The sequence below is a fragment of the Bombyx mandarina genome, chromosome 25, assembly GCF_030267445.1.
Source record: "Bombyx mandarina strain Sakado chromosome 25, ASM3026744v2".
Taxonomy (NCBI): domain Eukaryota; kingdom Metazoa; phylum Arthropoda; class Insecta; order Lepidoptera; family Bombycidae; genus Bombyx; species Bombyx mandarina.
Window position 1 is genome coordinate 1,433,804 of NC_143231.1, and position 24,613 is coordinate 1,458,416.

Genomic DNA, 24,613 nt, shown 5'->3' on the forward strand with positions numbered 1-24,613 from the left:
ATGACAGTCATCGATCATGGCGGCTGTGCGTCTTGTGACGTCATTGTGTCGTGGTCAGATCTAGACCGGATCATGGAAACGAAATACGCACGAAATGTCGAAGACCTATGACAGATTTGCATTATGAATCCTTAAATGAACAACAATTGACTTTTTTACTTGTTGGCATTATTTATATATTTCTTTCATGGATGTTGTCGATTTTTAGGAGAAAAATCCTATTTATAATTCTGCAACATCGCAAATTTAAGCTTATTGCTTAATTTAGATTGTTGTGAGAGGGAAAAATCGCCGGTTTTCAATATTTTGAATGTCAAACACGTATGACAAGAAGATCTGTACGTGGCTTGCAAACAGTTTACTGCCATTGTTAATGTCATGAGCTAAGTGTTGTCTTTAAATTGCTTACTGATCAATAGCGAATGTGTTAATAAGTTTTCTTTCATTAGGTAGCAGACGATCAGTTTGTCATGGTCTACCTAGTTTTAAGACCCCACAGATATAGTGCAGTGTCGATGACCTCTGGTGACGGGTTACCATCAGAAGGGCGTTTCGCTTACTCATCATAACGATCCACTGCTTCAAATCCCTTCCAATTTCACCGTGACATATGACACGCTATAAAACGAAGCGATTTAACTGCACGCCGACATATTTAACGAAATAAGCGTAACAAAATACCTATCTGCTATTTTCGCGACATATTTAACGAAATAAGCGTAACAAAATACCTACCTGCTATTTTCGCGACATATTTAAAGAAATAAGCGTAACAAAATACCTACCTGCTATATTCGCGACATATTTAACGAAATAAGCGTAACAAAATACCTACCTGCTGTATTCGCGACATATTTAACGAAATAAGCTTAACAAAAAATATCTGCTATTTTCGCAACACTCGCCCGCGTCATCTCTAAATAGCATTTAGAGAAAATTGTTAAAAAAAATAAACGTTATAAGCATGAAAAATAAAAATCGAGTAAAAATATACTTTAGTTGCGAAATTCTGCCAGTCACCGGGGCTCGGCTGTGTTTCCGACCTGTCATTTTCATATATTTCACCGGGGCAGCTGTCACGCCGGTATCTCGTGTTTTATTTCACTAACCTAAGGTTCAGAATTCATTGTTTCCCCCGTTGCTTAAGGCATTACGTCGATGCGTAGGTGATGCCCGAATAAATGCGTAGCGTATAGAAAAATTTGATTATTCATGGCGACTTTGAGAAAAATTACAAACGGGTACGACCCTCCCTTTCGTTTTTAGTTGGTTCAGATCGTTACTACACCTTTTTTCTATCGGTCCTTGTGGCCTTTTTTTACGACGCAAAAACGTTCACCGTACACTGTTTTTGCCAACAGTACCTACTTCGATTTTTGTGAACGTTAAAATATTGTGTGTCCTCTAAAATTATGTCCTAGAGACTATTTCATTATTTATGAAGCATATTAATATAGTCCTTGTTTTGAGCAATAACGGGGAAAAGGCTTGTCCGTTAGTTTATCGACTTGAACTTTTGCTGGTACCAGAGCGTATTGTGAGCCCGCGCTGATAGGTATCAAATTTTTGTCCACCACGAAGCTATCAGGTGTTTGTTTAAAACTATAGACAGTATACAATGACTAATACTGACCTCATGTTGAGATGAGTAGAGAAATAGAAATTCCGGTCACTTGCTTTGAATTGCCTACATTGTACTTCAGAGCTAAAAGTAGAACAGCAGTACCGATCCGGGCGGGTTTACAACATAAACCACGCACGGTTATTTAGAAAAAATATAACTAATTAACTTATCGCGTATACTTATTATTTTTACGTCACGTTTTTATTACGTACGAACTCGACCTGAGAGAATTGCTAACATTAGCCCTAGCAAGAGCACTGCTTCGCTGAATCTATCACCGAATCAGAATCGCGACTCACTGGAAAGATCTCGTGAGAAACTCAATTGGTACGCACGTTCAAAACCGTTGAGAATTCAGTTCTTGGACACGAAAGAGAACACACACATGTTTAGTGGTTACCGGGCCTGATATAAAGAACAGAGAATTTATATTCTGGTAGTGACCTAAATGAACAAAAATACTTTAAGCTACGTTAGGCATATTAAAGAAAAAAACATGGGTTTTTACTGCCGGCTGCCGTGATCTAAACAGGCTAGCATCGCTAAGCCAAGATTGACTTTTTCTTATTTTTCTCTACCTAACCCCACTAGGTGGGGTCGGCACAGGGACTTTTTCTATTCCATTCTCCTCTATAAGCCGTCATCTCAACACTCACTCCTCTCTCTCTCATATCGTCATTCACACACTCCATCCATGTCTTCTTCGGTCTAGTCATATGCATCTTCTCTCTACGCATCTCATGTCCATTGTGGCTGAGCCATGATTGACTATTTTAAAATAATAATTAATTAACTTTCTCAATATTAGTTAAATAATAGTATTATTTATTATTCTCTGTAACACATAAATGCTACCAATTACATCACCGAAATTACCAGGCAAGCATAACATAGCGGAGGAAAGTAATTAGGCTCGTGTATTGCTTTTGAACGATCGGCTGCGAGTGGCAGGCGCAGCGGGACGTCTTCGTGCTCCGAACAATGTCGAAACTCCTCGTCTGTCCTGCTGCCCTGGTACTCGTATATCGATTATTAATAGTTTACCAACTAATAAATAACACGTGTTGTGTGTTCTAGCTTCCTAGTTTTGATTTGTTTATTCTTCATTCTACAAGCGTGATCGAAATATAAATATAAACGCTGAATCATAAAGCGATAACAAGCTTAGAAGCTGAAAAAGCATTAATAATTTAAACAGATAACGGAATCAAATAATATGGCCGTTAAAAAAATTTTCACAATTAACCCTAAACAAAAACAGTTTAAACTCCATCCAAAAATATCCCGAGAACTTGTGTAATAAAGCAACTTCGAAACTAAACAGAACTAAAACGTGTTCAGGCATCCCTCAAAAACTTGCAACAGTGTGAGGGCGAAGGGCGCAGGGCGGAGTGCGGAGGGACCCTCTGTAAGTAAATTTTCAACTGTCACGTAGATTAATGATGCCAGTGCGATACGCGCTAATGCCTGCCGCTAGTGTGGATAGCACTATCGTTATTACGAGAACACAAAAAGCATGTTATTAATAAATAACCTTAACGAAATAGAATTGCTATTAGAAGAATAGTTTTGCTATTAAACGCTAAATTTAAAATAACACTTAAATACCAAAACGAACTTACAATTAATCTGAACTTCATTATATCTTTACATACTTATAAGGGGATATTATAAAATTATTGTATCATCATCAGTCCTTGATGCGGGTATAAATTTTCAAATCGCTCTGACATTTTGAACTTAGTGAAATAGATATTCAAAGATTCCGTAACATACAAACTTACACACAACAAAGCTTGCGCGTTACAAATAGATTCAGCTATTATTTTTTTCAATGATAAAAGCGTTTCCGTCCTCACGTGGGCGGCGGTACACTAAATGCGGTATATGAGCATCTATGAGCATGGATACTAGTAGCTGCGACACAGAGGATTAAATATCGACGCTTGAAAGGCAAACGTGACTAAGCGACAATGCGTGAGCTTTAGAGTAGACTAATTTAAAGTTGAAATACCTGAAAACAAATTTCATTTTAACGAATCTAGCTGTAGTAGAATCTAGCTAGTAGCTGTAGGATTAAAATGATTTTAATAGACCTAGAAATATATATTTTTTGCACATCGAATATGGTTATTGCCTATCATGTATGTACAAAGCAGTTATTGTCGCTTAGTCAAGTTTGCCTTTCAAGCGTCGATATGATTCCTAGCACTGCTTCCCTCGCTGCTGGCGTTTAGGTTAATTACTCTCACTCTTAAGAAAAATAAGCAAGATGGCGTTGGTGGTTTTTTTTATTGGCCTCCTAGACCGACCAGCAACGGCCAACTGGTGGTCACTGTCGCTCATGGACGTCAGCAATGACAGGGTCAGAGCCAAACGCTGTCTGCCGCATCTTCTTGCTTCAATACAACAAGCGTGTCGCGTCACAGTCATATAGTTTTGTTATTAAACGTCAGCTCGTTCTGGTATAATATTGTTTATTTACACGTAATCATATAATAGTTCCACGGCACTTACAATTTCTTTATGTTTAGTGACCGCCGTAAATTTTAATATTTATAGTGATTTTCTATTTCGATTATAAGCAATACTTCAGGCTCGTGGGAAATATTTTCTATTCGCCGCCATCTCGGAGTGTCGTGTACGAACCCTGTCGTATAATTTATATTTATTTGATGTTATAAATGTAAAGCTAATGTAAATAAATTTTCAAAACGATTTTTATTAAAATTTCAATATAAGTCCAACGCCATCTAGTGTGATCATGATGTACTATGTATCCTAATTATATTACAGATGGCGCTCTAAGTTTTTTACTGTGCTCTCTATGTACTTACTCTTGCTTGTGCCAACCATCCAGCATATTTCTGCATCGCGCTCAACGACGCGTTCAAGTTTGATGCTTATGAAGCATATAAGACCCGTTATAATAATGCACACGGCAAGCTTTCATCCTGCTTAATCCATCCATCAAGTGAGCCGTGGGTTCGTCTAACCACATTGGCCAATTTAAAAAATTAAGTCAATCTTAAAGTACACATTTGTTATTTAGCTTAATATTATAACGTTAAGTAAAATAAGCTTTAGTGGGAAGATAACGTCCCTAAATTCTCTCTCCGTTGTTTTAGAATTGTGTTAAAAAGTAAAAGTATAGGCGAGTGTTATCCACAGTGAGCCGACGCGCGGCCGCGGCGTCAGTGCGAGGGAACAGAATGGATTTCGGAAATCGATCGCATCCAAAAATATTTATTTACAACGAACCGCGTGAGACCCGCAATGTACTGCAATCACGTACTTAATACACACGTACCGTCATTGTACAAGTTCTATCGCCTTTTTATGTGACGTATGGTCGTGCGCGCTGGTACCCCGACCTTCGAGCCCACTGAGTTTCTCGCCGGATCTTCTCAGTGGGTCGCGATTCCGATCCTGTGGTAGATTCTGCGAAGCACTGCTCTTGCTAGGACTAGTATTAGAAAATTATTTCAGGTTGAGCCCGTGAGCTCATCTACCCGCGCCGGGGCGTAGTTGGAATACCCTCTTAGCCTACCAGGGAATAGTTAGGGCAAAAAAAACAATTAGCACTCATTCAGAATCTACAATTTGATCATTCCTATCATCTCCGGGAGGACCGCTTATAAACAGACATGCCGTGAACTTATCTAACCGGCCATAGCAATAAATAATGTATTGATAGAAGTGAGTGAAGTTATCCACCGGATATTTGTTTCATTTTGAATCAAAAACGCTTTATTTATTTTAGTCTTCATTTGTATACCGCAGGCATTATTATTGCTAACACCAAATCAAATAAAACGTGTATAATGAACAGAAAACAAAGAGTGAAATTCGGGTACGTACATTAGTAGATATTATTCGTGTAGTACCGATTATTTCGACCTACCTTCAAATGTGTTTATTTATGACGTACTTTGTAACCGAAACAAAACATTGAATGAATAAGGAATTAGCAGAGCTTAAACTGCTTTTTATTAATAACGATCTAAGCTCTGAGTATCTTTGGCCTCCAAACTTTTAAACAAAGCTAAAATATAAATAAATATAATAAATATAAATATTAACAATCACGCCACACGGAAATAAATGTAAGATTCTTAATATACACATACATATATTTAATATACATCCATAACCCTGGAAAATAAATTTATATTTATCATACAAATATCTTCCCTTGGCGGGATTCGAACCCGCGACCCCCTTGTGTAGTGACCATGTCACTTACCATTACACCAGACGGCCGTTTGAAGCTATAGGAGCTATAGAAGCTTGAAGCTATAGGAGCCTTTATAGTTCTGCAACGCCACGCTATTTGATTTTTAATTGCATTTACGTTAATTGTGCTATTTTGTTACAGCTAAAATCTAACTAAATAGCTTAAAGTGTCATAACAAAATAGCGCATGACGAATAGCACGTTATTAAATCAAATTTACGAGGCCGTTAAGTATTAAATAATTATAGTACTTTTATAAATAAATGCTTATTTTCGGAAACCGCGTTCGTTTAATTTATCGACTCCGCACAGACACCGCGCCGGATTATTTGTTATTAGATATTTATCGTTCGCTAGTGCTTTTTCGCGGTTTCGTTCGCTCGTAAATAACGTTTTATTTCAGTGGCATTTTAATACGCACTAATTAAGCCGCTCACAAAATTGAGCACTTCATTTAGTGTTTTATTGGGTGTTAAAAATTTTAATTTCTCGTTCCTAATCTATGTAAATTATTTATCTACAAAACTGTCACTCTCGACATAAAATGATTTAGATGCAAATGAATATGTGACAGGCTTTTAAATCGGATCAGTGTCGGTTCACTTGACAACACTATCGTGAGTCCGTACCTACGTCACTGGCATCTCGCAACGATCGCGACCTAGGCAACACCAGTCGGAGCCCACCGACCACATAAATTATGAAAAACACTACAACACGAGCTGTAAACGTCATCCCGATCAGCTGATCAAATATATTGCTACTATAAAAAGTGAAAACGCAACTATTCTGCCCCCATAGCGCCGTCTCCGTCACATGTACGCGACAAACGATCGAACGACAGAGACAGAAACACGCGGCGGACGTCGCGTAAAATGATATATTAATGTCAGCTGTGTTTAGGACCTTGCGAGTGTACAAAATAATAGATGGGAACAAATAAATTACTTGGTGAGTGCATTTCGGAGCGAAATTCGGGCGGTCGTCGACCTCAGCTGCGGTTATGGCGCGTAAATCACGATTAGCGCGATTCTCGAAGGTCGCCATCTTGAACGTTCCGAAATTTGTGTATCGGCACGTTTTTTGAGATGATAAATGACGAATATTTTCATTTTTGCTATATTTTATATTAATGGAACTTGAGGATTTTCATAGACACTTTTGTTTTGATTTGATTACATTGTGACGTCACATCCTTTATTAACCGGTTGTCGGATTCCGTAACCTTACCCACTAGAGTAGATACCTCCATTACGTTTATTTCGAATGTGCAATAAGAGTTAATCTAATACAATGAGGTTTAAACCTCAAGGAAAGTGGGTTTTTTTGTGACATTATATCTATGAAATTTTGGATGCCTCAATATTTTGACAGTCCAATAGACAGTGTAGAAAAACTCTTTTTAATTATTTCAAAGCATGACAGACCATTGAAAATATAGGCACTTTTATAATATACAACCTATATTTATGTTACATTAAGACTGTCTGACATAAATCTAAGCCGCCCACAAGTTTTCACAATAATTATCAAAGGAATTAACTACTAACAATTGTACAAGTATAGATTGTGATCAGTAGTTCTGTCTGTACATTTGTAATCTATATTTTGTGGGTACATTAATCATTTTCGGTTTTGGGTTCCGTCTCGTTCTCTTTAATGGCAACTATATTAGTGCGTATTGCCAGGGCATAAAAATAATACCTGAAGTACGTGGTTTTGATGTAGATTTTTCATTGCACCAATAGTATTTGCAGGGAATATAAGTGTAAGACAGCAAAAAAATTAAAAATTAAAAAGTAACTTTGTGTAAGTTAATACATGGATCTCGACTGAGCAAATTATTCTTTTTATTGCTAGTGACCTCAAAGAGTTATTCTACTTTCATCGAACGTATAGGCTAGCTCTCCGGATCTAGCATAGGAGACTTTGCTAAACATCTGCCATAGAAACAGCAGTGCTCCGCTGAACTTACCACAGGATCGAAATCGCGACCCGCTGAGGAGATCCGGAGTGAAATTCAGTGGGCTGGTAAAAATACAGTGAATTGTGTTTACGGCCGCGACAAAGTCTATCTAACTGGAGCAAGAAATCAAACCCTGAGGTAAGGCCGTTACGGCCGAACCATAGGGACTACTCCACAAATAATAAGATTATAATCCGAAACGGAACCCAAAATAATAATGAGAAATATGCAGATCACGATCTACGAACGAAACAAAGCTCATTCGTTCAGTAATTAATATTGTAGATACCGAACACACGGACGGACAACACGTTTTGAAACAAAGAATAAAAACCACTAAACGCCTCTCGTTCGCTACGAGGCCTTTAGAAAGAGACGGAACATTTCAATTTCAGCACATCGCCAGCTGTATGTAGGTGTGTAAGTATGATAAATACAAAAATGGCTGCCCGCGATTGATTCCTGTTCGAAATTATATTTTGAATTCGAACGCGGGAGATTTCGTTTATCGAACAATTAAAACTGTTTCCGGTCGTTCGCTTTTTTTTTCCGCTCTGCTATATGCTAAGGTATCAAAGATTGCGGGGTCTTAAGCCGACTGTCAAAGTTCGAAATGTACTGTCAGTCAAATAAGTCTGTGTACTCTGTAATAAGAAATTCAAATATACGATTATTATTATTAACTCTATAACATACCGTTTAATAAATTGAATAATAAAATCATAACAGGATTTCGTTATTTTATCTGTGCGTTTATGCAGGCCTATTTCCTTAACTAGTCTGTGGATATAGTCTAGTGAAGTATATCGGTATCATTTTGTTTGTCACAATTCACACGCTCCATATTACTGTTAAATACTAGCTTGTCTGTTACGCGAGCGCGCTTCGTTCGTATTAGTTGAAAAATTGTTGTTGACACTGTTGACAGCTCGGGCGAGGTTTTTGTCATGTCAGCTGATGTATTTTGCGTGTTTAGCGGGAGTCCGACTAGCACGTAAAAATGATGTGACCAGTTTAACTGTCGCGTGTTGATTATTCGCTACATTTGCTTCGCGGTCTCGCTTGTTTTTCAATTCACAATTTCCCTATCAGTCCCGGGGGATGTGGAGTAGGCAGTTTTACTCTTCGGTCTACGTGCTTTGTGTAAAAAGCTGTATCGGTAAATTAGTAAATTTCTGAGGTAATGGATTAAAAAAAAAACTAAGCGTCTTTTAACGTTAAATCACAACATTGAACCGAATGCTTTTTCATTCGAAATCGACACGGAAACTTTTAGAACTGTGACGTCATGTGGAGCCAAATGAGCGACCACCTGATACGCACCAGCTAATATTTTAAGTGCTTTAAATCTACTCCACCTCTGTTAGACATTGTCCCAGAATATCGACCTACGATTATTTCGCACATTCAATTCATTAAAGAGCATTAGTATTCATTAGTATTCATAAAACTCTAATTAGAGAAGACCGTGATTCGCTAATTGCATCTGTTCACAATAAATTGTCCATCGATCGGTGCTATTTTATGAGCTAATGACGTCACTCAGTCAACAGACCTTTCGTTCAGAAATTTTGCACTTTTTCGTCGTAAATTTAATTACTAATAGGCTTATTTTCGATTACACGGCCCCACTGCAGCTACGAAAGGCGACAAGGCAAGCAATGACCGACATCCAAAAAAGGAGCGCATGACGTAGAAATTAAGGGTCAGTTTCGTCTTTATAGCACACGAGAGCCGTTCGAAGTCTATAAATTAACGTTCTTTAATGACCTAATCAAAGTTTATGACGCGCGTCGAATCCTCCCCGGACTCCTAGTGTTGCCAGCGATTGACTTATTGTGCGCGAACGTAATTATTTTTCGAGTTTTATGAAGATTGGAAAATTTTTGTATGCACGAATTTTTTTAGTGGCAACCCCATTGATTTATGGCTCGCCATCCTCCGTCGCAGATGTTTCGGTACTCACCCATCGCATCTGTAACAAAGAGAAAGTATGTGTAAGTGACACGAATACCAAAGGATGGGTTCAATTAACTCCGGGACGCTGTCTTGAGAATATCTAGTCTTGGTTTTATTTAATTTGAAAAAAAAAAAATGTCTACAGCGGGTTACCAAACCTTTTTTGTTGGATATTATTTTTTCTGATATAAGAAACATACTTAAGACTACAATATGCTATATAAAAATAGTGTGGTCAACTATCAATCTAACAATTAGGATACATCTAAATTGAAAAGTCCTATATCATGTATAGTTTTTTAAGCAAAAATGAATGTTTCTTTGAATTTCTGTGTGCTTTAAGCATTAATAATCGCGATTTTGATGAAACTTATTATAGTTATTATCCATCAGCGTACGACAGGTGGCGCCTGTGCGACTTAAAAAAATCATCGAAAACTGTATTCGCGTTCTCGTGTCTAATCTTAGATAAGGAATTTGTACATTTCTCAGACAATCTCGCCGATAACAAGTGCTATCTTCAAGTAGCTGATAGCGGGTGTGTATCTGTGACATGTTTGACAGCCGATAGTGTGAAGTTTGACAGCTCTGACAGGAGACACGATCGTGCTACACGTGGAACGTCCGGCGAAAATAAATCTTGTCCTTTCGACGTCGAATAAGATAAAGAGATAAAAGAATTAATACCAGATTCGATACTATTGTTCTGTACAAAATTCGCCATGAGACAAGATGGTGATTTACTGGTGGTAGGACCTCTTGTGAGTCCGCACGGGTAGATACCACCGCCCTGTCTATTTCTGCCGTAAAGCAGTAATGTGTTTCGGTTTGAAGGGTGGGGCAGCCGTTGTAACTATACTGAGACCTTAGAACTTATATCTCAAGGTGGGTGGCGCATTTACGTTGTAGATGTCTATGGGCTCCAGTAACCACTTAACACAAGGTGGGCTGTGAGCTCGTCCGCTAATCTAAGCAATAAAAAAAATAAAATAAAAAAAGATGAACGCCTAGAGCAGTGTTTCCCAACCTTTTTGTGCCATGCCCCACTGTAATATTTATAAAATTTTTATGACCCCGTCCATAATTTATAACATAAAAAAATTGATTTGTTCACTTAAGAAACATAAATGATAGGTTTTAGCAAGAAATCACTATGAAATTGTTATCAAAACACAGTAAGTAATATTTCAAAACATAAAATAAAAAACTGAAATTCAAATTTAAAATCATTTTAATACAGATTTTCTATATGAATTTAGTGCGACTGCCCCCCTTAATTATCAAATTGCCCCCTTGTGGGGCGTGGGCCCCACATTGGGAAACACCGGTCTAGAGGAACAAAAACGTTAGCAACTGTCAGTCAAGCACGGACGGACAATGTGCGGACGAACTTAAGACGTTTGCAAGGTGACGACCATACTTATCAAAATACGATCAGTATCTTAGACTCACGTTAACTATGATGACATATTAGTTGTTGGCAATTTACGTTGTAAGCACGGGCACTCTTTAAGACCAAATTTACTGGTGGTACGACCTCTCTGGGAGGTACCACCGCCCTGCCTATTTCTGCCGTGAAGCAGTAATGCGTTTTGGTTTAAAGGGCAGTCGTTGTAACAATACACCTACACATGAGACCTTAGAACTCATATCTCAATGTGGGTGGCGGCATTTACGTTGTAGATGTCTATGGGCTTCGGTAACCACTTAACATCAGGTGGGCTGTAAGCTCGTCCACCCATCTAAGCAATAAAAAAAAAAAAATAGGCCTTGAACTAGTGCCAATGAGGTCCAAGTCTGAATTGTTTCGCAGCAACAGCCGATACCGACAATAGTGCAGGGACAGTAAAATAACGAAATAGCATACATTTATAACGTTTAACGTTGTATATATTTTTTTTTGTATTATTTTAAATACTTAATCGTTTCGGAGCGGTAAGCACTCGTGATGTGACTCGACTCGTTCCAATGACGACGCCATACTTGGAAATGTACGTAAGTTTCCACTTACTGCTTACCGGGAGGTTTACATGAAACTCAAACTGATTTATTAAAATTCATTTCTTGTTAACTTTTGTTTATTGATTTTGTTGATTCATTAATTTATTGATTAATGAGTAAACGAGTTCAAGGTCCACCGAGTGTTAAGTGGTTGCCGAAGTAAGTAAATAGACATGAATGTTGTTGCAAGTATGAATGTTGCTACACTTATTTAAGTGCGTTACATATTCAATATCCCATCCCACAAATCCGAACATGACATGACTGAGTTGCGGCAGAAATGGGTGGAGCTTACCAGTGTGGTACTATACGCTCCACCATCGTCATATCACCAAATAGGGGGTAATTAGAATAGCCTCTTAAGCTACCAACGATTAGAAAAGAATATGACATCAATGAGCACACATATGTATTAAATAGTTTACACATAATGTGAATATTACTCATGTCAGATTTCTTTCAAGCGCTAGTGGATACAGGCGGTTGAATATTAAATAATAATCAAATGTCAAAGTCAAAAAATTATTTATAAAGTTTTTAAATATAGGTACATACATATATCAGTGGAACGCTCATTACGGATCCTCCCGATCTATTAACGGCGCTTTTAGGTACCACAAGCACCGGTCACCGTCCTGGTCGAACCTGTCGCTTGCGACGAAGGGCTCGACGAGTAAATTAACCCACAGACACAGCCCACTGAGTTTCTCGCCGGATCTTCTCAGTGAGTCGCGTTTGCGATCCGGTGGTAGATTCTGCGAAGCACTGCTCTTGCTAGGCTCAGCGTTAGCATCACTCCGGTTTGTGCCCCGTGAGCTCACCTACTATTTAAGGTTACGCTGAAATAGCCTCTCAAGGCTATCAGTTAAGGAAGGAAAAAAAAGCACGAGACGTTATAACGTTTATCTTGCACTGCGAGCAAATAGCGAAATTACCATTTAAAAAAATTATATCTGTATACAATAATAATCAAAACGTTCTCATGTGCGACGAGGCTAATCCGTTTGCGTGCTTCGGCCGCGAGCGGGAGACGGTTTTAATAAGCCACTCACAACATATACATACAATATTGCTGCACTCGTCGGATCCACGCACACACCGGCTATTTATACCGCGACCCGAACGGTTATACCGTGACATTTTAGCAGTAGACAACACCGTTATAACGCATTCCGATAAATAATAAACGAAACGCTATTAACGAATAACGTATGTTTGATGGGCGAACGTTTTTATTGTGCTTAAACCGACGGAATTTCGAACGTGTCTAGAGAGAAGGCTGGGACGCCTTGACCCGGTTGGGGCGGCGGACCTCACGACGTGTACCGTTAGTCGCATTTGTCACCGACCCGGTTACGAAACACAGAATACTGAATGAACATTATCAATTAATAAAGCATCGGACCGTCCGTCCGTTTGCTGCGATTAGACAGACGCACAAACAGAAACGCATTAAAATAATCAGCATTAATCCGGCCGAGTGACCGGGCGCGCAGTGTCGCGAGGAGGTGTCGTCGTCCATAATTTATTGAGGCGGCGACGCGGCTAATGCGGCCGGCGACGCTGACTGATAGCGCTGCAGCGCTGCGCGATACGGGCGACGCGGCTAAGTGCGATCGCTTGTACCGCTGATACCGCATGGGATTCGCCTACGCTCCGAGCGTTCGTCTGGTGCAACTCAAGCCGAGTGCGAGGGAACTTCATTTGTCTGCTCCTTGAGGAATTCGTGGTCCCGCGAGACCCGTCTCCGCCGCCGATAAGTGGTTATTCAACTGGCTTCTAACGTTTACATAATATACATTTGCATGATGATTGAAAACCGCAACAATGAGTATACTTGAACATCATTAGGTACTCGAGTATCAGATACGGACAATATTATGAGCCGATCCATAACATCGTGATAGCTTATCGTGACGAAACCGGGAACGGTACATTCGAGGGCGCATTACACATAAATCATTAAAAGAATAAAAAAATTACCTTAATAACGTCAGCGATTTAAACAAATACACAATTTCACCAAATTCCCTTCATTCATAACAAAAGCAATCAAAGAAAACAAGGAATCTCATTTGGACCGCGACGATCAGTTTCCTGCAATCAACGTTTATAATAACCGGGCAATTATAAGTGAGGCATTATCCTCGGAGACGCCCGGCCGATATTAACCGGGATTACCGGATCCCGCCCGGCCCGGATGCGGGGATTTGCCCGGATCGCTCCCGATGATGAAACACGAAACGGGAGACGGTTTTTGTTTCCGATACGTGCCCTGTCATCTGGAAATCTATTTTGGGAATCGTGAACCCGGCCAAAGTATCTACACTAAGTATGTTTTACGGGAAATAACGTTATTAGTTCAGTGGTTCTCTTTTGTCGCGTAATGATATACATAGCCGATTGCCATTATCGGGGGAGTATAGTTATATGTTGACCGTGGACTCTTACAGTTAATGTGTTTGTTTGTTTTGCGAGATACAGTGTTACGAACAACATCGAATACTCATCTGTTTATCGGGGCACGCTTCCCAAGCCCGCAAGATGTATGTGACCGTTCGGAGGGCTAAGGCATTTTATTATCCGCATTCCCGCATGTTCCTCGTTACGAAAACAACGCGAAAGGGAACGAAAATAAGAAGCAAATCCCGGAAAAATCGTGAATAGTTTCCCCCCGAGGTACCAGGGCCTCATACGGCTGCGGCGGATCGTTGAGCTAATGATTCCGCCAGCACCGAGGCTTCGACAAATCCCACCCGATGCTCGTTACGGAAAATACCTGGAAAATCGAAATGCTATTTCCCCTCGTCGTCTTGAAGCCGCGTCACGTGACGCGTAACGAGAAAGTAAACGTAAAATCCTACTACTACTAAGTTGTTACTTTTAATTCACATCAACAGCTTTTTTTATCACCACAGAGTCTTTTGATCTCGGTCCATCTGTTCAGATTTCGTCGTAAGGGCTGGCCACACACGATCGTTTACGATTCCTAACAGTTTTACAGCTCGACAAACAAACAAGCGGTTCCAGGCAACGACGCCGCCGTAACCTAAACGTAACGAATCAAAGACGACGCCGAATTTCTCGATTCCCAGTAACCAGTACGTCGGCCATTTCAAAATAGAACAATTGTTTTCCGCACTCGTCACTTCGACGTCAGTGTCGTTTCCGAAAAAAAAAAAAAGGTAAAAATTAAAAACGTTAAATATTTTCAAAGAGAACAATCGTTGTCTATGCATTTTAAAATTCGAACGGCAAGTTGACGTGTCTCGGTACAATGGCCGCGTGATTTACATTTAAAACTCTGGTAATAAAATGAAAATGGCGGCATTTCGACTGGCGGTTGAACATGAAATTTTCTATTCGAGCGGACAAAGGGCGCGAATTAACGCGTCTATTGTTCGCCGGGCGGCCGGTGAGACGATTCGATTAGTTCATTATTATTTAATTTTATGTGAAACGAGAGTCTTTTCTCACTCCGTACCCTCCTCTCAATGCAGATCGATAATAGTTTCAAATGCAATATTCATTTACTGTTACGTCGTAAATTATTTTCGCTGTCAACTTTGAATAGCTAACTATATTTTATTCCTTACAGTTCAAGAATTTTCTACTTAAAAGCATCAAGCGAATCTGACTGGGTTTTAAAGGATAATTCAATCTGTTATGTCTTAGGACGTAACAATCCAAAAATAATCTAGGAACAACAAAACGCAACGTTGCCGGTACGCGTCACCTCGAAAAATAAACATGGCGGCTGGCAAATATTTACGGAATAAAACGAGTAGTCCTCGCGAGGCACCATTATCTTTACAACTCGGGGCTAATCTCAGATATTCTAGACAAACATAACGCCTCGTAAAGTAATTAACATAGTTTAGGAAGGCCCGGGACAAACATGAGATTTCAAAATGGATTGCTGCCGCTTTCATGTGTCACGTGACGTAAACCGGCCCGGCTTATTACATGATATATCCAGAGGTTTCGTTTTTTTTTTTTTGTTGCGGCCCTGATACACATGCTCACGGCTTAAGGGAGACAGGTCTCGGGATATTATTTGCTTTCACAATTAACTTGGCACTTCAAAGTCAATCCTGTTTTATAACGTTTGTATATTTATTGGTTGTTAAGTAACGACATAAGTGAACAATACTCATTAGATTATATCAGATTTTATAATGAGTTACGGTCTTAAGTTGTGTTGTGTCCACCCTGGAATGGGATCAGCTCATCTCTACAGAAGAGAGCCGTTCGGATGTCGATAATCCCATTCTCACCAATCGGTTGGAGCCTCTGAGTCTGCGGAGGGACTTCAGTTCTCTCTGTATTTGGTACCGTATGTTCCATGGGGGGAGTGCTCTGAGGAATTGTTTGAGATAATCCCATCTCCTTGTTTTCACCATCGCACCGCCCGACACCGGAGTAGAGTTCATCCATACTACCTGGAGCCACTGCGTTCATCCACAGTGGGTTTCCAGAAATATTTTTTGGCATCCGGCTTAGAAAGAGCTCCCCTCCACGGTGTTTCCCGAGCGCTATGACATGTCCTTCTTCAAACGAGGCTTGTGGAGAGTACTTAACGGTAGGCAGCAGCTTGGCTCTGCCCCTCGCATTGCTGAAGTCCATAGGCGACGGTAACCACTCACCATCAGGTGTGCCGTACGCTTCTCTGCCTATAACTATAAAAACCGGAGAAAAGTCACTGGCCGCAAACTAGAATTCCCTGTACTGAATTAACCGAAGACTTAGATACTTAAATACGCTTAAATATATATATTTAATAGCCAGGTAAAGAGACAAACAAACTTTTTCGTTCCACGAACGTTTACTGGAGATGAACCCTCGGCTCAGCAGTCACAGTGGCTAACCACTGCGCCATCCAGTCAGCGCGGATACTACAATATGAATTTATTCAATACTAGCGGCCTGATCCGGCTCCGCTCGGGTTTTTAACAAAAATTTCAACGATATTTTACGTTGTTTTATTTTTTTAAATAAAAGAACACTTATTGCGGCATAACTATAATAGTTAGACATATGCTGTCACGACACTTTTTGTAAATGATAATGTGTTCTACAAAGTCGTAGTACATTGTTTTATTCTATCATCAATAGTTTTCGCAGGGCACACGATGAAAAGAATATTTTAGGTAATTTTTTTACACCTTGGGTTACATTATTGGAGTTTTAGTAAGGATCCCAAATTTTTTTCAAAAAAGATTATAGCCTATGTCACTTGGGAATAGTGTAGCTTCCAAACAGTGAAAGAATGTTTCAAATCGGTTCAGTAGTTTCGGAGCCTATTCAATACAAACAAACAAACAAATATTTCCTCTTTATAATTATAATATTAGTATAGATAATTTAGTAATAAGCTTGAGAGTACGTCATCAGTGTAATTAAAAAAATATACATGTACATATTTTTATATGACGGTTGTTTTATTTTACAAATTTAATATATTCGATTTTCATTTACTGCCAAAAATGCCTAAACGTTTTTTTTTTCTAACAATTATAAAAACTAGAGGTCCCGCAGTAATCGAAATTCGACTATAATTGGAATTGTAAGTATGTACACTATTATGATTGTATTTTATACTTCTATAAAAAAATATTAATAAAGACAAACAATATTTAATCTATTCTCAATTTGACCACAGACGTCAAGAACCAAAGTTTGACAATAAATAGTATGCATGCGTGTGTGCGTCAAATACATGGTATGTAGTGTGTGTAATGTTTTCTTTATTGATTTAATGTATCTTTTATGCATTATTAAAAAAAAATTGGCATTGTGCACCTCTTCTCTGTATAAGTGTGGAAAATTTCATACTCCTCCGCCCGCGCAATTTTCGTAAAAAGGGGTACAAAGTTTTTGCTTCACGTATTAATATATAGATATGTATGATCTCTTTTGAATGTTTTAGCGTTTGAATATCTAAAAAAAAACGAATCACGAAAATCTAACAGTGAAATAATGAGATTTAGAATCACAAAAGAGCGGATGAGTGAACTGTTAATTCCGAGAATGATTCATTCGTTCATTACGCGTCCTTTGATATAGTTAGAAAAACAAATATGTACCGCGCGGCGGAAGCGTTCGCCCGTAACAATGCGTTTATAAAACATTTTCAAGGAAATCTTTGAATTTTAGACACACATTGGATAGTTCGTGTAACGCATTCTGCTATGCTTAAAGCTTACACTAAGAAAACTCCTTACGTGATTGTCGTAATTCAAAATACGCGTTTGTTTAAACGACTTGTCTATTGTTTTTTATAGCTTAGATGGGTGGACGAGCCCACAGCCTATCTGGTTTTCAGTGGTTACTGGAGCCCATAGACATCTACAACTTAAATGCGCCACCCACCTTAAGATATAAGTTCTAAGATCTCGGTATAGTTACAACGGCCGCCCTACCCTTCAGACCGAAGCGCTGCTACTACTGTTTCACGGCAGAATTGTCTATGTTGATGTTTCGAAAATTCGCTTTCACATAACATGTTTTTGGCAGCGCACGCAAGTTGACCCGGCGACGCGCGCGCCTGTCAAGCTGTCACCGCAATTACCAGGAGAGCATATCTGAGGAGAAGTCCCGGCTGCCCGACTCTTTGATCCGGTGCCTAATTGATACATCTGCGCACTCATTGCGCCCTGGTATTCATTTCGTGTCGCCAATCAATCGTTTTTAAACATTCGATGAAAATAGTTCGCTTTTCTTTTGATAGGTACGTGTCGTGTTTGCTTTTGAACTATTTATTTTTTGCCTGGACGTTATTTATGATACAAGAAATGACATATTTATTATGTTTTCGGTACGTTAAAGAAGCAACTTTTCGATTTGTAAATTACGAACGCGTGACGCGAGAACTCTCTCAAACGTCGGACTGATTAATTATAACTTTTACAGACGGAATTTTAAGATATATCCATTTGGTATACACATTTATTTTCTGTATAACTTTACAGGAGGATAGAGAAACACGATTTCGACATCCCTAAATGTTATTCCTTTTCGATATAAAAACTTGGAGTGAATAAAGTTGCGTGCATCAGTGTAATTGGTATCATCGCCCTAACGCCTCGCCAAAATAACTAATTAATCAGTATTAGGCAACTTTCATTACTGCCCCGGGGGTGGGGCTTACTAAGCATTATGGCAAGATTTTTGACACCCTGTTGTGTACCTCAGAAAAAAAAACAGGGAGATGAATAATTAGATTCTCCTATAAATACGAAAATTCTAATATCAAAATACTAGGTAATAATCTAGATTGAATACCTGCAATTTGAAATTTTCATATTTCTGTTCGTGTAATAAAAATCAAACCTGCAAAATTATAATTTGCGTCATTATTGGTGGTAGGACTTTTTGTGAGTTCGCACGGGTGTAGGTACCCTGCCTATTTCTGCCGTGAAGCAGTAATGCGTTTCGTTTTGAAGGGTGGGGCAGCCGTTGTAACTATACTGAGACCTTAGAACTTATATCTCAGGGTGGGTTGCGGTATTTACGTTGTAGATGTCTATGGGCTCCAGTAACCACTTAACACCAGGTCCACCGATCTATGCAATAAAAAAAAATACGATTTATTAAAATTCGTTTTTCTTCTCTGAGATTTCGCGAAAGAAAAGGTCTGATAAAATATACGTAGGCACCTACATGTACGTGACGTTTTAATGTTTTGACATTCAAGATTTATCTAGAACGGTGCAATGAGAAAAGCACAGCTGATGTAAATTTTAATAGCAACTTTGAGTGTTAAGAGATACTGGATACGGCTTTTGTACGAAACAAAACGCTAAGAACTAAGGAAATCTAATCTTAACAAAATGCGTGGTAACACCAGAGGTACCAGGCGCTCGTAAAGTGCAAGGAGGTGCAAAGTGTAAATGAAGACACTGGATCGCATGTCCGCTAAAATGAGAAAAACACAGCTGATGCAATAACATCTTTGAGTGCTAAGAGATACTGGATACGGTTTTTGTATTAAACAAACATTAAGACCTAAGGAAATCTTAATCTTAACAAAATGCGTGGTAAGACCAGAGGTACCAGGCCCTCGTAAAGTGCAAGGAGGTGCAAAGTGTAAATGAAGACAGTGGATCGCATGTCCGCTAAAACGCGGGGCGTGCCACACCGCCCCGGCGGGCGGCCCTCAGAGCGCGGGAAACGACGCTGGTCGTCCGTTTTACGACTAACCTTCGACGAGAAATTAGCAAAAAACACCTTTCGAATTGACTTTGTTGAAGACGTATATTCTCGGCAGAAATAAAACTGCTCGACCCGTGAATTATCCTTAACCTTAAAGTGCACGTATTCATTTCTTTAATTCCGTGTATTGTGATGTTGTTTAAGAGAGACTTAAGAACTTTATTTATTTTTTAACTTTGCAATTCCTTGTTCACTTTCTTCATGGATTTGCTATTGATCTATCATTTTTGGAAATAAAAAACGGTATGTAATAATGTAGCGTAGTTTTCGCGTTATAAGACCATGACGTCTATATTAACGTGAGCGTTAACAGTTAGAAGCATCGCAATCACGCAATTGCATCGAAATGGTAACTAAGATAAATAATGACCACTCGACCGGAGTTAATGCAAGAATAATGAAACAATTATCCACATTGGCGGGAGTTGCGTGTCCGAGGTGAGACGGGGTCCGACCGACCCCTCGCCACCGGGGGCGCGTAAGAAAAAAGAGCCCCATATACGAAAACAATTTTGATAGACAGTTCGCGTGTTAACACCAATTACGTTATGGCGGCCTGGCACCGGATAATTCGAATTGGCACAATTTTGGTGCGTTACCGATTATTGTTTGGTGTGCACCGATGCGTTCGCACCTTCGCATGGCCATTAAATAATATTTAACGTGACGCACATGTCGGGCTTCTATTCTGTAGTTTCCTGTCTCATTAGGAATGTCGAATTTGAAGTGCGCTCTCTCTCACTCAACTAAGCAATTCATTCGAAATGTTTCTTGGACAAATTATTTTAAAATAATTTTAATTTACTTTAATTTAATACTCAACTGAGGGTAGTGACTCATAAAATATCTAAGAAGCTGTGAATCGCGATAAGTATGTGAGCCCACTGAGTTTCTCGCCGGATCTTCTCAGTGGGTCGCGTTTACGATCCGGTAGTAGATTCAGCGGAGCAGTGCTCCTGCTAGAACTAGTGTTAGCAACGTCCTCTGGTTAAAGCCCCGTGAACTCACCTACTCGTTTGGTAAATCTACATAGTATAACTTAATCAGAAGAGATTAAAACACAGTTAAACTGAACAAAAATTTAGGTTGGTAAGGACAACACCAAACGTTGGATATTAAATACATGATTTCGTAAAAAAAAAAAAAATTTCTTGCTTTAAATTTGAACATTTTGAATTTTTTATGATGGTAACATTTTTGTTTTTTTTTAATGGACTAAAGTTTCAAACTTTAAATTAAGAACTTATAAATCGATTTGTACATTTCGATTCAACGGAAACCTTCATAGTTCGCATGGGCGATCTATCAGCTTAGGTATGCGACTTAAAACTTTACTCGGAGGCCGGTGATCGGGTGCGACATTTCGAAATGCGAAACGACTAGTGTCGCGAAACGCAGATTCGCGCCCGAAGATCCTTCGGCCTCCGCAGCGGAAAGATCCGATGATACGAAAACGTTATCGCGGCCTATGTAAACGATCTATCTCAGGAGCAACATCCGGTCTTATCTAATCTAAGGTCAGTGTTTACGCAGGATCCGAGACGCGCTACCACATACTGTCGGAACGATCTCAAAATATTAGTCCTCAACTCCGGACTAATTCAAACATTGTATTCATTTATCTGTTGGCGTAGGTACCTACAAGTAGCCGATGCGTCGTGTCAAACATGAACCACGTCTGTATAATATTGTGTTGGCGGAATAATATGCGTCAAGGAATACATATTTTTAACGAATTTGGGGCTTTTAAATTACTTTTCAAATTCCTTGTAAGCTTCTGCGACTAATTCAAGATTTTAGATATTATCGTTCAAGACATAACGCAGTATTCAATGTACTCATTTTTATGAAGAGACTAGCTGACCCGGCAGACTTCGTAATGCCTCAATCGATAAATAAAAGACCTAAATTTTTGTATAAAATAAACTTAAAACAAACGAAAGGAATCCGTCCGACGGGGGACACATCAAAGGATAAACAAAATTGTTATTTTTATTTAATTCCGAGCATTTTCATATTTATCTACCTTTTAAACCTTCTCTGGACTTCCACAAATAATTCAAGACCAAAATTAGCTAAATCGGTCCAGCCGTTCTCGAGTTTTAGCGAGACCAACGAACATCAATTCATTTTTATATATATATCGTTTGCATCTGCAGAAGCACAGTCAAGCAACCTCTAAAATGACATTCAGATACTGAATAATAATAATAAATAATCAAATTGACCTATAAACAGCATTTCGTTTAGGATATATGGCATGGTCTGAGCAGGGGTTGTTACACCAGTGAAGTATTTGATGTAATGTTTTAAGGTAGATTCGCTTTTTTTCCTACCTATGCTGATAGCCTTGAGAGGCTATTTCAGCTTCGCTCTAACGTGTGTAGGTGAGCTCACGGGACTCAAACCGGAGTGTTGCTAGCACTGACCCTAGCAAGAGCAGTGCTTCACAGAATCTACCAGCGGATCGGAAACGCGACCCACTGAGAAGATCCTTCGAGATTCGCGGGATCCCACTAAAACTCCCCGATAAAACAAGCTCTGATCATAGAAACCCGAAAACTTAGACCATAAAGACATCTATACACATTCCGCCATATCACACAATTGACGTCTGACATCGAAAAGTCTATGAATACATTCTCAGTGTATTCACGGTACTTGAAGTTGTTTGCTTCGCCCATTGAAGATGACGACTTCAAAATCAACACTAGACCAACAGTGGTAGCTCTTACACAAAGTAAATACCACTTAATATTTATTTAGAAAAACGTAATCTCGACTTGAATAGGTTTATCTTATACGGCGGGATGCTGAGCGTAGTCGAGTGTGTTTTTTTTTATAATTCTTAATAATAATATTGTTGGCGTTTCTCACGGTTTTATTCATCAGTGTCACAATTGTTAACTGCGGGTTAAATATTTTAAGCACAGCACCGAAAGGTTCACGTAGGTCCTTAGTAACTTCTAAGCTATTTGTTTTTTTTTTTTTTAAATAAAATTCCGCGTCGCCTCTTAACACTTAAGCGTGTGTGATATATTACTTTCCTGTCAATAAATTTAAGATAATGGATCATTTTTTTTAAATATTATTTTTTTATCAACAAACTCAATGTCTTTGATGCCATGCGAATTAAGTTTTATTAATTGTCCGTTTCGATAGTTTAGTTAGATTTACAAGACTTCCTTAATAACAGGGAAGACATTAAAAGGTCGCGTCGTTTTTTTTTATGACCTGGTAACTAAGCCTTTAGGTCATGTCTTATTTTAATTTATATTCATATTTATTTATATTTATATAATATGGAGTGAAATGAAATGAAGACGATTAATTTGAGACATTAATCAATTGGGATGAAATTAAATGAAATGACATGAGATGATATGGAATGAAAACACGAAAAGGTCGTGTCTAAAATAAAATCGCCACAGACTCAACAATATACTTTTTCGTGTTTGACATTAGTGACGCGCCTTCAAAACGTCAACGTCAGCGTTTGGGGTAAACGAGGAACAGCCGCGCTCGTCCGCGCCGCTACGAACCAGCTAGTGATGTCGCATCATTAATTAGACCGGCAGACAGTTTCACACGTTCTTTTGTGGTCTTATCATTATTCATATTTCTATTTATGATTTGTTAATCTTTGGGTTCTCTAAGAGAACAGCTGAGAAATCGATTTTGTTTAGAAACACTCATAAAGGCAAAGATGATAGATTTTTTTCTTCTGTTTTGACGAACGTTTTTTTTCTTATTTTATTCAAAGGCTGATCGTGGGTGTACCGCCCACGCGGTAATGAGTGATTGCTGTTGATATCAAACAACAATACTGCGCATTCTGTTCAAATTTTTCACAAAGGTCATCGTTCACACCAAAGATTTTTAAATTCCCTTATATAAATATGAGAACTGTTTGATAAAGTTAAAATCCATCATACAACACAAAATATATCAAAGATGCATGAATCTCGCTTACGACATTTTCAAGATAAGCTTGCTTAAATACACATTTGGAACAACAACAACACACAACAACAACATTCAGACCGTCGGTCTATGGAGCAATATCATCCGCTCAATGGAAGATCTTCTCTTCGCCGTTAGAACCTCCTAAAAAGACAACAACACGAAATTTTAGAAACACATACAGAACCGCTCCACGATATCTCGTCTCGCCCCCTACAGATTCCTCCACTGCGAGGTTTCCTGCCAAAACTCATGTCATTACGAAGAGTTAATTAATTTCTCGCGACAACGTACAGACGTACAATGAGACTTTTGAATGGTAAAGATAAATAAGTATATATTTAACATCACTAAGATCATTCGTCAGACGGCGACAGCTTTTATTTAACAGTCAAAAGCTTATGTGCTTGTTTGGATTCATTTAAGAGAATGTCATTCATGAATATGTTTTGCCGCGACCGAAGCTGTCTCCCATGACTGTAATGCACGTAATAATTATTGTCTCAGGTTTTCCTGAAACTCATCTGTTAATCCGGTCACCGTCCTCGTCCAACCCGTCGCTTGCGACGAAGGGCTCGACGAGCGAATTAACCCACAGACACAGGCCCACTGAGTTTCTCGCCGGATCTTCTCAGTGGGTCGCGTTTCCG

At 39.0% G+C, this 24,613-nt stretch overlaps 1 protein-coding gene across 1 annotated transcript in view; it reads right to left on the bottom strand.

Moving 5' to 3' along the window:
- hth (Meis homeobox homothorax) overlaps positions 1-24,613 on the bottom strand; it is a 347,668-nt gene that overhangs the window by 170,414 nt on the left and 152,641 nt on the right. The window contains 1 exon segment of the mRNA XM_089738552.1: positions 9,793-9,801. Coding sequence (XP_089594678.1) covers positions 9,793-9,801 — 9 coding nt within the window.